At 41.5% G+C, this 16995-nt stretch overlaps 1 protein-coding gene across 1 annotated transcript in view; it reads left to right on the top strand.

Moving 5' to 3' along the window:
• Positions 1-4820: 4820 nt before the first annotated feature.
• Positions 4821-16995, top strand: part of LOC143817641 (uncharacterized) — a 38115-nt gene continuing 25940 nt past the window's right edge. Inside the window, exon 1 of the mRNA XM_077299134.1 lies at positions 4821-4862. Within this exon, the coding sequence (XP_077155249.1) occupies positions 4821-4862 (42 nt within the window). The remainder of the gene's footprint in view (positions 4863-16995) is intronic.

The following is a 16995-nucleotide window of genomic DNA, read 5'->3' as shown; positions in this document are numbered from 1 at the left end:
GTGACCATGGTGGGCATTTTGAAGTTGGCCATTTTGGATCCAACTCTATTTTTTCCAATGGGAAGAGTGTCATGTGACACATCACACTTAATGAGAATTTCACAAGAAAAACAATGGTGTGCTTGGTTTTAACGTAACTTTATTCTTTCATGAGTTATTTATAAGTTTCTCTTTGTTTACAGCCATTGACATGTCGCAGAGGTTAAGACGTGAGGAGCGGATAGAAATTGTGTTGGTGTCTGGTGAACGCAGTACCCGGGGTCATTGCAGCAGATTTCAATGCAAGACACCCTACGCAAGAAAACTGTCACATTCCCATGTTATTTAGGTGTATCCATATAAATGACCCACCCAAAAAAGTTTGCCTCATCACTAAACATAATGTTTTGTGTAAACTGAGGGTCCTGTTCCAATTTTTGTTTTGCTCATTCTGCAAATTCAGTGCAGAAACTCTGATAGCGGCATTTAAATGCACTTCTGGATGCCGGTCTGGAAATATGCGCAGTGACGACTCCCGTCACGTGATCGGGATTCATCGCTATGTTCCTATCACAACCAGATGTCTCCTTGAGACCTCTATGGTTGTTGATGGCAGATTGCTATGAGCGCCACCATGTGGTCGGCACTCGTAGCAAGACTGTAATTCGGCTGCATAGAGGTGATCTGAGCATCACCTCTATGTAGCAGAGGCGAACGTGTTTAAAAATATAAAAGATAAAAAAACATAAAAGTTCAAATCACCCCCCTTCCGCCCCAATCAAAATAAAACAATTAAAAAATCAAACCTATTCATATTTGGTCCAATAAATAAGTAAAAAGATGAGGGCACTCACCAATCTTCTCAGGATACAAACTTTATTGAAAAATTGTTCACATTAATTCCATGGCCAGAGCTAATAGAGCCTAAGCTCTTGTGAGCAGGGGAGAACCAAGACGACGGCCGTTTCGTGCTGTGCCTGCACTTCTACGGGTCAAATGGGATTTGACCCGTAGAAGTGCAGGCACAGCACGAAACGGCCGTCGTCTTGGTTCTCCCCTGCTCACAAGAGCTAAGGCTCTAATAGCTCTGGCCATGGAATTAATGTGAACAATTTTTCAATAAAGTTTGTATCCTGAGAAGATTGGTGAGTGCCCTCATCTTTTTACTTATTTATTGGACTATCGATGACTTTTGCAGAGGTGCACCCCAAGCCAGGATTCACAGGCTGCTGTGTTCAATGCTGGATCATTATACATCCTGTAGTGGTGGATTAATCGTTGTAGGCAGTGCCACCCAATACCTTTTTTTCCTTTTCTGGATCTATTCATATTTGCTATCGCCGCATTCATAATCTCCCAATCTATCAATAAAAAAAAGAATTAAAATGATCGCTAAATGGAGTAGCGATAAAAAAATCAAAATGCCAGAATTGTTTTTTTTGGTCACCATGACATTGCATTAAAATGCAATAACAGGCAATCAAAAGAACATATCTGCACAAAAGTGGTATCATTAAAAATGTCAGCTCTTCCCGCAAAAAATAAGCCCCACACAGCCATATTGACGGAAAAATAAAAACATTATGTCTCTGGAAAGAAGGGGAGCGAAAAACAAAAAATCAAAAAAGCTCCAGTCATGAAGGGGTTAAAAAGCTTACGTGATACTGACTTTGGGAGCACATATTCGTGTTCAGCATATCAAAATCTATAAGATACAATAAAATTTTCTCAGGGGACAAGAACTTCCCTGAAATTTGTTGCGCAGTGAATCCATGTCTTTAGAATTATGACAGAATATTATAATGTTTTGTATCATTTCTCAAAAACCTTACGTGATAGGAAAAATCTGAAGTAATTTCTGAAATCAGCATGAAAAAAATCAGGAATACTCAAAATTGTCAGAGGGACAAAACCTTTGTAACACATTGTTATATTTATTAACTGCAGTTAGCTATTAGTTCTATGCAGATTAGGTTTATGCATATTGAAAAAACTATTTAGCATTAATAAGGTTAATTGGTAGGTCAATAGAAAGTATATAAGTCATCGGACTCAGGTTATAGGGGACAAGAGGTAATAAAGAGTAGAAAAGAGAATCAAAGAAGATGCAAAGGTATAATCTTATAGAGCCTTTTCCATGTTTTTTGGTGACTTGGAGTCGGTGTTCTTTATTCGTAGAGTTCAAGTAGTGGTTCACACTGATTGTCTTCAGACAGTCCTTGCCAGTCCTGTCTTGTTGAAGGTTGTTTTTCACCTCTATGGGATGTTGTGTCCATGTCAACCCTTGAAGGAGATGTTGCATTTGGGTTAAATACAACCTCTGTGGCTACAGGATCTCTGAAAAATGTAAAAGTTCCAGCTTGCTTCCTCACCTTCAACAGAGCTAGGTATATCAGTTGGAATTTGATGTTTTTGCGGTACATGGCTGGACATACCCTGCTACAGGCTTTTCTTTTGCGTGCTATGTCTGCTGAGTAATCTTTAAATAATAAGATTTTATGTCCATGCAATAGTAAGGGTTGTTGTCTTCCTCTGAATGTGTGAAGTAGGTCCTTTGTCATTGCAATCCAGGTATTTAATATCACTTGGCCTGCTCTTGCCATATTTAAGGTTGAATTTTACTCCTGAGATTTCGGGGTTGACTGATTTTGGGAAGACCCATAAGCTAGGACTCAAACCCAGGTTTCTGACACTGGTCACCACATTGTGACCCAAAATCCTTTGTTAATCTTCAGACTTCATAATGCCTTGCACACAGTCAAGGCACCCAGTGCCAGAGGCAGCAACACAATCCAAACATTTTTGACCCTCCACCATATTTGATTCTAGGTACTGTGTCTTTTTTTTCTATCTTGGTCCCATCTGTCCAGAAGGCACTTTCTCAGAAGGCTTTTGTCTTACTCGCATATTTTTCAGAAAACCACAAAAAATATATTTTAAGGCCTTACATCAAATATGACAACCAACAAAGAAAAAAAGACCTAAAAAGATAACTTTTATTAATAATAATTAGAATATCAGGAAAAAAAACACACATAAAAAATTAACAGGGTACCTAAATGATGGTTCAAGTACTAATAGATAATGGTACATGAATTGTATATATAATTCCCAAACCATATTAGTAAAAAAAAATTGCATTGAATTTATTTGCATTTATATGTTAAATTGCATACTGTGAGGAAAAAGCGACTCAATAATGTATTACTTTATGAGAGAAAATGAGTCAATGCTGATAATTAGAACATATGAAAGACTTTATTAGTTCAATAAATCACATATAAAGATTTTTTAAGACTTTGTTAAAAAAGCCCATTTAATAGAGCAACCAATGTATAAATATATAACTTAGAGGTTAGTGGCATATAATCCAAATAAATGCGTGCCGGTCACAATACCAAGGCATAAAGGGTAAGTATTAGGTAAACATTACTGTAGCACATATAATATCGTATTAGTGCAATACATGGTAGTAAGTCATAAGATGTTATGGATCCATTAGGGTCACGATACAATATATTCCCATGTGGGTACTAGTGACCACTGCTGTATACTCCACTAACAAAGAAAGTCCTAATAGGGCGACACTAAACAGTAGGGTTGAGCGAAACGGGTCGGCCATTTTCAGAAGTCGCCGACTTTTGGCAAAGTCGGGTTTCATGAAACCCGACCCGACCCCTGTGTGGGGTCGGCCATGAGGTCGGCGATCTTCTGAATCTGGGATCGGAATTCCGATACCGAGTTCCGATATGTTTGCGATATCGGGAATCGGTATCGGAATCCATATTTAAGTGTAAAATAAAGAATCAAAATAAAAAATATTGATATACTCACCCTCTGACGCGCCCTGGTACTAACCGGCAGCCTTCCTTCCTAAGAATCAGCGCGTGAATGGCCTGTGGTGACGTCACGGCTTGTGATTGGTCGCGTGGCGGTCACATGGGCCGTCGCGACCAATCACAAGCCGTGACGTCATCTTAAGGTCCTTCACGCGCTGATTCTTAGGAAGGAAGGCTGCCGGAAAGAAGCCGAGGGAGAGTATATACCTAATAGGAATATACTCACCCTCGGACGCGCCCTGCTTCTTTCCGGCAGCCTTCCTTCCTAAGAATCAGCGCGTGAAGGACCTCAAGATGACATCACGGCTTTGTGATTGGTCGCGACGGCCCATGTGACCGCCACGCGACCAATCACAAGCTGCGGACGTCATTCTCAGGTCCTAAATTCCTAGAATTTAGAATTCTAGGAATTTAGGACCTGAGAATGACGTCCGCGGCTTGTGATTGGTCGCGTGGCAGTCACATGGGCCGTCGCGACCAATCACAAAGCCGTGACGTCACGGAAGGCCCTGGACGCGCTCATTTTAACCAAAGCAGGCCGCCGGTTCCCTCGGTAAGTTGCAGGGGCCGCCGGACAGGTGAGTATATCAATATTTTTTATTTTAATTCTTTATTTTACACTTAAATATGGATCCCAGGGCCTGAAGGAGAGTTTCCTCTCCTTCAGACCCTGGGAACCATAGTATCCCATTGCAGTGCATTGGGTTTCGGGTTTCGGCCGACCCCAACTTTTTTATAGGATCGGCCGATTTCACTCCACCCGACTTTTCAGAAAGTCGTGTTTCGTGAAACCCGACCCGATCCTATAAAAGTTAAGGTCGCTCAACCCTACTAAACAGTATTAACACTATGGTGATAGAGACAGCAATGTCAGAAATCATTAAATATGTTTACCCGTCATAGTGCCTAATAAGCGTCCCAGGTGCATAAAAGCTGAGTGAGTTTCTGGGACCCAGACAGACTCTTGCATCTTTCATTAAGCCACTGACATGATTGTGAGTCATGGGGAAAGCAAAAGAATTGTCAATAGATCTACTGAAAAAGGTAATTGAACTGTATAAAACATGAAAGGGTTACATAAAGATATCCAAGGAATTGATAATGCCAGTCAGCAGCGTTCAAACTGTGATTAACAAATGGAAAATCAGGGTCTCTCTAAAAACAAAACCACGGTCAGGTAGACCAACAAAAATGTCATCCACAACTGCCAGGAAAATTGTTCGGAATGCAAAGAAAAACTCACGAATAACATCAGCTGAAATACAGGACTCTCTGAAAACTAGCGGTGAGGCTGTTTCAAGATGCACAATAAGGAGGCACTTGAAGAAAAATGGACTGCATGGTTGAGTCACCAGAAGAAAGCCATTACTTCGAAAAGGCCATAAAGTTTGATACGTACCTTGAGGAAGACACTTGTTTCATGGACCTGTTTACCTGGACTGTTTGTACACAAGGGCAACAGTAGGTCCTGGTCAGGGCTGAGTATCATGTTTCTGTATCCTTGTGTTTCTTTTATCATGTTCTCATGGTTTTTCATTTCATCATGCCACTGGTGATTATGCACATTTTGGTGATGATATTGTATGGATTGCTTTGCTCTCACTGTGGCATGGTGCAGCTATTGTGTTGACAGCATCTATATATGGTAAATAGGGCATATTTTTCTATCTGATAACAGTTACACATTGATGCCCTTTATCCCAGGAATATTGCTTGATACTCTGTCATTTATTAGGCTAATGGGTCCTCGAGGATTATACTCTTTATTATGGATGTTGACGTTTTCCAGTTCATGTTGTGGACTATTTTAAGTGTTTTCAAATTGTATGTGCTCTCTAATAAAGAATTGTTTATTTTTTTGGTGATCGATGTTTTGTGTGCATATACTTTCCTTGCTTGTTGCTATGTTTACTATTGATATGCAATTGGTGATCCCGATTTATTTTGAGGTGGTTCCCACTCATACATATTTATTTGAATGCATACAAAGTATCTCACCTACAATACGAAAAACAGCACAGAGGCAAGCCTCAAAACTTCTGGAACAAGGTAATTTGGAGTGCTGGGACAAAAATTTAACTTTTTGGCCATAATCATAAACATTACATTTGGAGAGAGGTCAACAAGGCCTGTGATGAAAGGAACACCATTTTTACTGTAAAGCATTGAGATGGATCGCTGATGTTTTGAGGATGTGTGAGCTACAAAGGCACAGGGAACTTGGTCAAAGTTGAAGAGCGTTATCAGCGACATGATATGACAATGATCCAAAACACAAGGCCAAGTCAACCTGTCATTGGCTACAGCAGAACAAAGTGAAGGTTCTGAAGCGGCTATCTCAGTCTCCTGACCTCAAAATCATTGAGCCACTCTGGGGAGATCTCAAGCATACAGATCATGCTAGACAGCCCAGTAATTTACAGAAACTGGAGGCTTTTTGCCAATAAGAGTGGGCAGATTTACCATCTGAGAAAATAAAGAACCTCATCCACAACTACCACAAAATACTTCAAGTTCTCATTCATGTTAGAGGGGGCAATACACCGTATTAAGAAATGGGGTATGTAAACATTTTATCAGGGTTATTTGGATGTTTTAGGCTGTCATTATGATTTAAAAAGAGAAAACACAGTAGTTTGACAATAAATGACTTCATCCAAGCACTAACCATCTAACCATGAGTGGAGAAAAAGTTTTGGTGTTATCATTCATATTCTTTGAAAAAATGTAGAGAAAGCAAAAATTCTGCTGGGGGTAAGTTTTTAAAGTGTGTGATTACTTCTGTCTGGTTGTTGTGATGCCATTTTCCTGGTGATTTTAGTAAGCCGGAAGCAAATGGCTGTCAGCTATAAGGATGAAAATTGTGTTTGACATTGTTTTATCCTTTTATGTGTTGGTTTTAAACATTCACTAGGCCAAATGTTTTGTGTATTTTGTTATGGGTAGTCGAACTTTGCCTAAAATATTTCTTTATTTTTTTGTTTGTGTGTTTTTTGGTTAAAACATAACAGAGACAAAGACAAATTTATCACCAGATGTCAGGAAGCTTATTATTCTGACAGTGAATTCAAGCAATAGCCATAAAAAGGTAGCTATGGAGTTCAACTGCACTCAGAGTCAAGTGTCACGTATAATAAAAAAAAAAAAAAACAAGATTACGGAACAGCTAACAAACTTAGAAGTGGACAACCATGGAAAACTTCCTCTTAAGTTGATAACAGTATTAAGAAAAAGTTAGTATCTAAAGTCCATAAAACTGTTGTAAATATTTAGCACAAAATGAACGAAGAATGTTGGGTCAAAGTGAGTGGCCAAGCTGTGGTGCGTCGGCTAAGAGTAGTAGGGTTGAATGCACAAGTTCCAGTCAAGAAGCCTTTCATCTTTGCGAAGAACCGGAAGGTCCTACTTAAGTTTGCCAAAGAACATAGCCAATGGAAAAAGACAGATTGATATAAGGTGTTGTGGTCAGATGAATCCAAGTTCAATTTATTTGGTAGTGATGGCATGCACTATAGATACCGCCCAATTGGAAAACGTAATATGCAAAGCACTAAACACCTACAGGGAAAATGGGAAAATGGTGGTGGTAATGTCATGGTTTAGGGCTTCTTTTCTACATCTGCCATTGGCCCTCTGCATAGTATTGACAGAAATATGAATGCTACCATGGGCAAGAATATACTGGATAATATATCCAGATAATCATCCTAAGGGCACAAAAAATTTAGTAAAAAATTGGTTAGCAAAGGAAAATGTTCACCTTAAACCCAATAGAACACCTTTGGGATGAGTTAGGGCGACGAGTTGGGGCCCGTTCCCATAGCAATAAAGATGAATTGTTTGCGCAGATTTGAAAATGGAATAGAGCAAGATCCCTCAGAATGTCTTGAATACCCTAGTGGCTTCAATGCCCCATTGGTGTGGTGCAGTAATTAAAGCAAGAGGTTATGCTACAAAATACTAAGTTATGACATTGTAAACAATGAATTACTCTCTATGTTATGATCAATAAGTAGTATATGCAAAACTTTTGGCAGTCAATTTTCTTTAATTAAATGACCATACTTATATTCTGAAGCATTTTGCTTAAAATTAAGGCCTTTCATGATGACAACTTCATGCACTTTCAATTCAAAACCAGGAAAATTACATCACAACAGCCAGGCAAAAGTAACCACACTCTTTAACCCCTTTCTGCCATTGGACGTGCTATTCCGTCCATGTGGGGTGGGCCCTACTTCCCAAGGATGGAATAGTACGTCCAGCACGATCGGCCGCGCTCACGGGGGGAGCGCAGCCGATCGCGGCCGGGTGTCAGCTGCCTATCACAGCTGACATCCGGCACTAAGTGCCAGGAGCGGTCACGGACTGCCCCCGGCACATTAACCCCCGGCACACATCAAACATGATCGCGGTGTGCCGGCGGTACAGAGAAGCATCGCGCAGGGAGGGGGCTCCCTGCGTGCTTCCCTGAGACCCCCGCAGCAACGCGATGTGATCGCGTTGCTCTGAGGGTCTCCTAACTCCTTCCTTGCTGCAGGTCCCGGATCCAAGATGGCCGCGGCATCCGGGTCCTGCAGGGAGGGAGGTGGCTTACCGAGTGCCTGCTCAGTGCAGGCGCTGGTAAGCCTGCTTTGCTCTAAGTCAGATCGGTGATCTGACAGAGTGCTATGCAAGCTGTCAGATCACCGATCTGTGATGTCCCCCCCGGAACAAAGTAAAAAAGTTTAAAAAAAATGTCCACATGTGTAAAAAAAAAATTAACAAAAAATTCCTAAATAAATAAATTAAAAAAAAAAATTATTCCCATAAATACATTTCTTTATCTAAATAAAAAAATCAAACAATAAAAGTACACATATTTAGTATTGCTGCGTCCGTAATGACCCCACCTATAAAACTATATCACTAGTTAACCCCTTCAGTGAACACCGTAAAAAAAAAAAAAAAAACGAGGCAAAAAACAACGCTTTATTCTCATACCGCCAAACAAAAAGTGGAATAACACGCGATCAAAAAGACAGATATAAATATCCATGGTACCGCTGAAAACGTCATCTTGTCCCGCAAAAAACGAGCCACCATACACCATCATCAGCGAAAAAATAAAAAAGTTATAGTCCTCAGAATAAAGTGATGCCAAAAATAATTATTTTTTCTATAAAATAGCTTTTATTGTATAAAAGCGCCAAAACATAAAAAAATATAAATGAGGTATCGCTGTAATCGTACTGACCCGAAGAATAAAACTGCCTTATCAATTTTACCAAACGCGGAATGGTATAAACGCCTCCCCCAAAAGAAATTAATGAATAGCTGGTTTTTAATCATTCTGCCTCACAAAAATCGGAATAAAAAGCGATCAAAAAATCTCCCGTGCCCGAACATGTTACCAATAAAAACGTCAACTCGTCCCGCAAAAAACAAGACCTCACATGACTCTGTGGACTCAAATATGGAAAAATTATAGCTCTCGAAATGTGGTAACGCAATAAATATTTTTTGCAATAAAAAGCATCTTTCAGTGTGTGACGGCTGCCAATCATAAAAATCCGCTAAAAAACCCGCTATAAAAGTAAATCAAACCCCCCTTCATCACCCGCTTAGTTAGGGAAAAATTAAAAAAATTTAAAACATATATTTATTTCCATTTTCCCATTAGGGTTAGGGTTAGGGCTAGGGTTAGGGCTAGGGTTAGGGCTAGGGCTAGGGATAGGGCTAGGGTTAGGGCTAGGGCTAGGGTTAGGGTTAGGGCTAGGGTTAGGGTTAGGGCTAGGGTTAGGGCTATGGTTAGGGTTAGGGCTAGGGTTAGGGTTAGGGTTGGGGCTAGGGTTGGGGCTAGGGTTAAGGCTACATTTAGGGTTGGGGCTAAAGTTAGGGTTAGGGTTTGGATTACATTTACGGTTGGGATTAGGGTTGGGATTAGAATTAGGGGTGTGTCAGGGTTAGGGGTGTGGTTAGGGTTACCGTTTGGATTAGGGTTAGGGGTGTGTTTGGATTAGGGTTTCAGGTAGAATTGGGGAGTTTCCACTGTTCAGGCACATCAAGGGCTCTCCAAACACGACATGGCGTCCGATCTCAATTCCAGCCAATTCTGCGTTGAAAAAGTAAAACAGTGCTCCTTCCCTTCCGAGCTCTCCCATGCCCCCAAACAGGGGTTTACCCCAACATTTGGGGTATCAGCGTACTCGGGACAAATTGGACAACAACTTTTGGTGTCCAAGTTCTCTTGTTATCCTTGGGAAAATAAAAATTTGGGGGGCTAAAAATCATTTTTGTGGGGAAAAAAGAGATTTTTTATTTTCACGGCTCTGCGTTGTAAACTGTAGTGAAACACTTGGGGGTTCAAAGTTATCACAACATATCTAGATAAGTTCCTTGGGAGGTCTAGTTTCCAATATGGGGTCACTTGTGGGGGGTTTCTACTGTTTGGGTACATCAGGGGCTCTACAAATGCAACGTGACGCCTGCAGACCAATCCATCTAAGTCTGCATTCAAAATGGCGCTCCTTCCCTTCTGAGCTCTGCCATGCACCCAAACAGTGGTTCCCCCCCACCTACGGGGTATCAGCGTACTCAGTACAAATTGGACAACAAATTTTGGGGTCCAATTTCTCATGTTACTCTTGGGAAAATACAAAACTGGGGGCTAATAAATAATTTTTGTGGAAAAAAAAAAGAATTTTTATTTTCACAGCTCTGCGTTATAAACTGTAGTGAAACACTTGGGGGTTCAAAGCTCTCAAAACACCTCTAGATAAGTTCCTTAGGGGGTCTACTTTCCAAAATCGTGTCACTTGTGGGGGGTTTCAATGTTAAGGCACATCAGTGGCTCTCCAAACGCAACATGGCGTCCCATCTCAATTCCAGTCAATTTTGCATTGAAAAGTCAAATGGCGCTCCTTCGCTTCCGAGCTCTGTCATGCGCCCAAACAGTAGTTTACCCCCACATATGGGGTATCGGCGTACTCAGGACAAATTGTACAACATCTTTTGGGGTCCATTTTCTCCTGTTACCCTTGGTAAAATAAAACAAATTGGAGCTGAAATAAATTTTGTGTGAAAAAAAAGTTAAATGTTCATTTTTATTTAAACATTCCAAAAATTCCTGTGAAACACCTGAAGGGTTAATAAACTTTTTGAATGTGGTTTTCAGCACCTTGAGGGGTGCAGTTTTTAGAATGGTGTCACACTTGGGTATTTTCTATCATATAGACCCCTCAAAATGACTTCAAATGAGATGTGGTCCCTAAAAAAAAATGGTGTTGTAAAAATGAGAAATTGCTGGTCAACTTTTAACCCTTATAACTCCCTAACAAAAAAAAATTTTGGTTCCAAAATGGTGCTGATGTAAAGTAGACATGTGGGAAATGTTACTTATTAAGTATTTTGTGTGACATAACACTGTGATTTAATTGCATAAAAATTCAAAGTTGGAAAATTGCGAAATTTTCAAAATTTTCCATTTTTTTCACAAATAAACGCAGGTAATATCAAATAAATTTTACCACTATCATGAAGTACAATATGTCTCGAGAAAACAATGTCAGAATCACCAGGATCCGTTGAAGCTTTCCAGAGTTATAACCTCATAAAGGGACAGTGGTCAGAATTGTAAAAATTGGCCCGGTCATTAACGTGCAAACCACCTTTGGGGGTGAAGGGGTTAAAAAAAAAATGCTAAACTATATATATATATATATATATATATATATATATATATATATATATATATACACTCACCGGCCACTTTATTAGGTACACCTGTCCAACTTCTTGTTAACACTTAATTTCTAATCAGCCAATCACATGGCGGCAACTCAGTGCATTTAGGCATGTAGACATGGTCAAGACAATCTCCTGCAGTTCAAACCGAGCATCAGTATGGGGAAGAAAGGTGATTTGAGTGCCTTTGAACGTGGCATGGTTGTTGGTGCCAGAAGGGCTGGTCTGAGTATTTCAGAAACTGCTGATCTACTGGGATTTTCACGCACAACCATCTCTAGGGTTTACAGAGAATGGTCCGAAAAAGAAAAAAAATCCAGTGAGCGGCAGTTCTGTGGGCGGAAATGCCTTGTTGATGCCAGAGGTCAGAGGAGAATGGGCAGACTGGTTCGAGCTGATAGAAAGGCAACAGTGACTCAAATCGCCACCCGTTACAACCAAGGTAGGCCTAAGAGCATCTCTGAACGCACAGTGCATCGAACTTTGAGGCAGATGGGCTACAGCAGCAGAAGACCACACCGGGTACCACTCCTTCCAGCTAAGAACAGGAAACTGAGGCCACAATTTGTACAAGCTCATCGAAATTGGACAGTAGAAGATTGGAAAAACATTGCTTGGTCTGATGAGTCTCGATTTCTGCTGCGACATTCGGATGGTAGGGTCAGAATTTGGCGTAAACAACATGAAAGCATGGATCCATCCTGCCTTGTATGGAGCATCTTTGGGATGTGCAGCCGACAAATCTGCGGCAACTGTGTGATGCCATCATGTCAATATGGACCAAAATCTCTGAGGAATGCTTCCAGCACCTTGTTGAATCTATGCCACGAAGAATTGAGGCAGTTCTGAAGGCAAAAGGGGGTCCAACCCGTTACTAGCATGGTGTACCTAATAAAGTGGCCGGTGAGTGTATATATATATATATATATATATATATATGTATATGTATATATCTATATACACTGCTCAAAAAAATAAGGGGAACACTAAAATCCCACATCCTATATATCACTGAATGAAATATTCCAGTTGTAAGTCTTTATTCATTACATAGTGGAATGTGTTGAGAACAATAAAACATAAAAATTGTCAACGTAATTCACAACTAATATCCCATGGAGGTCTGGAGTTGGAATGATGCTCAAGATCAAAGTGGGACATGAAGTTACAGGCTGATCGAACTTCAGTGGAAAGGCCTCAAGACAAGGAAATGATGCTCAGTAGTGTGTGGCCTCCATGTGCCGGTATGACCTCCCTAAAATGCCTGGGCATGCTCCTGATGAGGTGGCGGATGGTCTCCTGAGGGATCTCCTCTCAGACCTGGCCTAAAGCAGCCGCCAACTCCTGGACAGCCTGTGGTGCAACGTGATGTTGGTGGATGGTGTGAGACATGATGTCCCAGATGTGTTCAATCGGATTCAGGACTGGGGAATGGGCGGGCCAGTCCATAGCTTCAATGCCTTCATCTTGCAGGAACTGCTGACACACTCTAGCCACATAAGGTCTGGCATTGTTCTGCATTAGGAGGAACCCAGGGCCAACCACACCAGCATATGGACTCACAAGGAGTCTGAGGATCTCATCTTGGTACCTAATGGCAGTCAGGCTACCTCTGGCGAGCACATGGAGGGCTGTGCGTCCCTCCAAAGAAATGCCCCTCCACACCATTACTGACCCACTGCCAAACCAGTCATGCTGAAGGATGTTGCAGGCAGCAGATCGCTCTCCAAGGCATCTCCAGACACGTCTGTCACATGTGCTCAGTGCAAACCTGCTTTCATCTGTGAAGCGCACAGGGCACCAGTGGCAAATTTGCCAATCCTGGTGTTCTGTGGCAAATACCAAGCGTCCTGCATGGTGTTGGGCTGTGAGCACAACCCCCATCTGTGGACGTCAGGCACTCAGACCATCCTCATGGAGTCGGTTTCTAACCGTTTCTGCAGACACATGCACATTTGTGGCCTGCTGGAGGTCATTTTGCAGGGCTCTGGCAAAGGCTGAGGTAGTGGTCCTGCTGCTGGATTGGTGCCCTCCTATGGCCCCCTCCACATCTCCTGGTGTACTTGCGTGTCTCCTGGTAGCGCCTCCAGCCTTTGGATAGTACGCTGACAGACACAGCAAACCTTCTTGCCACAGCTCGCATTGATGTGCCATCCTGGAGGAGCTGCACTACCTGAGCCACTTGTGTGGGTTGTAGAGTCCGTCTCATGCTACCACGAGTGTGAAAGCACAACCAACATTCAAAAGTGACCAAATCATCATCCAGAAAGCATTGGTACTGAGATTTGGTCTGTGGTCCCCACCTGAAGAACTACTCCTTTATTAAGTGTGTTTTGATAATTGCCAATAATTTCCATCTGTTGTCTATTCCATTTGCACAACAACATGTGAAATTGATTGTCAAACAATGTTGCTTCCTAAGTGGACAGTTTGATTTCACAGAAGTTTGATTTACTTGGAGTTATATTCTGTTGTTTAAGTGTTCCCTTTATTTTTTGAGCAGTGTATATGTATATCTATCTATCTATCTATCTATCTATCTATCTATCTATCTATCTATCTATCTATCTATCTATCTATCTATCTATCTATGTAGAAAAAGAGGAACACCTTAAAGCGTGCACGCTTCCCTGACCAGCATTCCAATGGCCTTTCAGACAGTAAACAAAAAGGGAAACAGCACAAAAAGATGTTAAAAAAGAGGACTTTCATGCCCTGTGGCATAGCAATGTTTTGGATAAAACAAATCCTTTCTCAAGCTTGACTTCTTGGCTTGAGAAAGAATTTTGTTTTGTCTGAAACATTTGCCCACTGACAAATACATGAACTGTCTATAATTTTAAGGGTAGGTTAATTTTTAACATTGAGAAATAGAGTATCGAAAATAAAATCCAGAAAATCACATTGTATAAATTACATAAATTTATTTGGATTTTGCAGTGAGAAATAAGTATTTGATCCCACTGGCAAACAAGACTTATTACTTGGTGGAATGCATAGAAGTGAGATGCTTTTTGTAGTTGATAATGAGGTTTGTGCACATGTCAGGAGGAATTTTGGTCCACTCTTCTTTGCAGATCACCTCTAAATCATTAAGATTTTGAGGCTGGCACGTGGCAGCTGGAAGCTCCAACTCCCTCCATAAGGTTTCTATAGGATTAAGGTCTGGAGACTGGCAAGGCAACTCCATGACCTTAATGTGCTTCTTTTTGAGACACTTTTTTGTTGACTTTGCTATATATTTTGGATCATTGTCTTTCATTTTTAATGTCCTGGCAGAGGGAAGGAGGTTGTCATTCAGGATTTTACGTTACATAGCTCCATCCATTCTCCAATTCAAGTCCTGTGCCTTTAGCAGAGAAACACCCCCCAAACATTGTGTTTCCACCTCCATGCTTGACAGTGGGGATGGTGATCTTTGGGTCATAAGCCGCATTTCTCTTCCTCCATACACGGCGAGTTAAGTTAATACCAAAGTCCTCAATTTGTGTCTCATCTGACCACAGCACCTTCTCCCAATCACTCACAGAATCATCCAGGTGTTCATTGGTAAACTTTAGACAGGCCTGCACATGTGCCTTCTTGAGCAGGGGGATCTGCAGGCACTGCAGGTTTTTAAACCATTACAACGTAATGTGTTACCAATGGTTTTCTTGGTGACTGTGGTCCCAGCTGCCTTGAGATCGATGGCTTCGCTTGGATTACCTGAGTAATAAAATGGTAAAACTGTGTGGTGTTTTACTTTATTAAAGGGCTTCTAGATGTGTCTATATTTACATGTAACAACTATAGGATTAGTAATGGATAGGTGTCTTATAGATGCCTCTCCATTACTAAGCCGTGGGCTTAATGCCACTGTTTACATTAACCCCACACATATTACCCCGCTTGCCACAGCTACAGGGCAAGTGGGAAGAGCCAGGCAAAGCACCAGAATTTGCGCATCTAATAGCTGCGCCTTTTCTGGGCAGCTGGGGGCTGCTATTTTTAGGCTGGGGGGGCCTATATCAATGGCCTCTTACCAGCCTGAGAATACCAGCCCCAGCTGGGAGCTTTAGCAAGGCTGGTTGTCAAAAATGGAGGGGACCCCATGCCATTTTTTAAAATTATTTATTTAAGTAATTTAAAAAAGCATGAGGACCCCTTTATTCTTGATAACTAGCCTTGCTGAAGCTGACAGCTGAGGGTTGCAGCCCCCAGCTGTGAGTTTTGTCTGGCTGGTTATCAAAAATAGGGGGGAACCCACGATGGTTTTAGTTTTCAATCATTTATTTATAGCACAGGAGCGGCAGATGAAAACTCCCTTCCGCCGCTCCTGCTGTCACTGTAAATAGCGTTAGCAGGTGTCAGATGATGAGATCAGTAGTCCCATCAGCTGACACCGATCAAAGCTGAGCGCTCTCACTGTTTCGGACAACGTGGGAACCGTGGCTCTCTGACCGGTGGGAAATCAGAAGCGGTGGTTGCCGCGCTGTCATGCATATGACAGAGTGCCAAACACTGTATTGTCTGGACCCCCATTCAAGTGAATGGGGTTTGGGTTTACTCTGCTGGATGACAGGCTGTATGGAAGCATCATGCAGCCTGCCATCTAGATGTAGCAGAGCGGACTGTGAGGTCACTTCCGCTGTCCTTGACTTTTCTGCAGCGTTTTTTCACCTTTCATTCAAGTCAATGGGTGAAAAACGCTGAAAAAACGCTGAAAGAAGTGACATGCTTTTTGTCCAAAAAACTCAGCAAACCACAAAATCCTGATGACACAAAAAACAATGTGTGTGCATGAGACTTCTTAAATCTCATAGGCTTTGCTAGTACTGTAAAAAGCAGCTGAAAATTAGCATAAAAAAACGCAGCAAAAATGCCCTGTGTGAACTTACCCTTACTGCAAAATTGTTGTGTATACCACAAGTGATCGGAAGCGGACTAACAAATACAGTAGAAAGTGAAAAAATGTTTTTAAAATATGAAAAAAATGTAAATCTCTCCACTTATCCCCCATTAAAAGTAAATATATATAAAAAAAAAAAAAATTCACATTTTTGGTATTGCTAAGTCTATAAAAATCCAACCTATCATACTATAAGGCTATGTGCACACGTTGCAGATTTTCCTCTGGAATTTATTGTGCAGATTCTGCATCTCTTGGCAGAAAACGCAGGTGCGGATTTGATGCATTTTTTAGGCTACGTTCACATTTGCGTTGTGCGCCGCTGCGTCGGCGATGCAACGCACAACGCAAACAAAAACGCAACAAAACGCACGCTAAAACGCTGCGTTTTGCGACGCATGCATCCTTTTTTGCCGAAAGTTGAACGCAAAAAAAATGCAACTTGCTGCGTTTACTGCGCCCAACGCTTGCGGCCAAAAAAACGCATGCGTCGCAAAACGCAGCACAATGCATGTCCATGCGCCCCCATGTTAAATATAGGGACGCATGACGCATGCGGCGACG

Source organism: Ranitomeya variabilis, chromosome 3 (genome assembly GCF_051348905.1).
Source record: "Ranitomeya variabilis isolate aRanVar5 chromosome 3, aRanVar5.hap1, whole genome shotgun sequence".
Classification (NCBI taxonomy): Eukaryota; Metazoa; Chordata; class Amphibia; order Anura; family Dendrobatidae; genus Ranitomeya; species Ranitomeya variabilis.
This window is presented reverse-complemented; position numbering and strand designations above follow the sequence as displayed.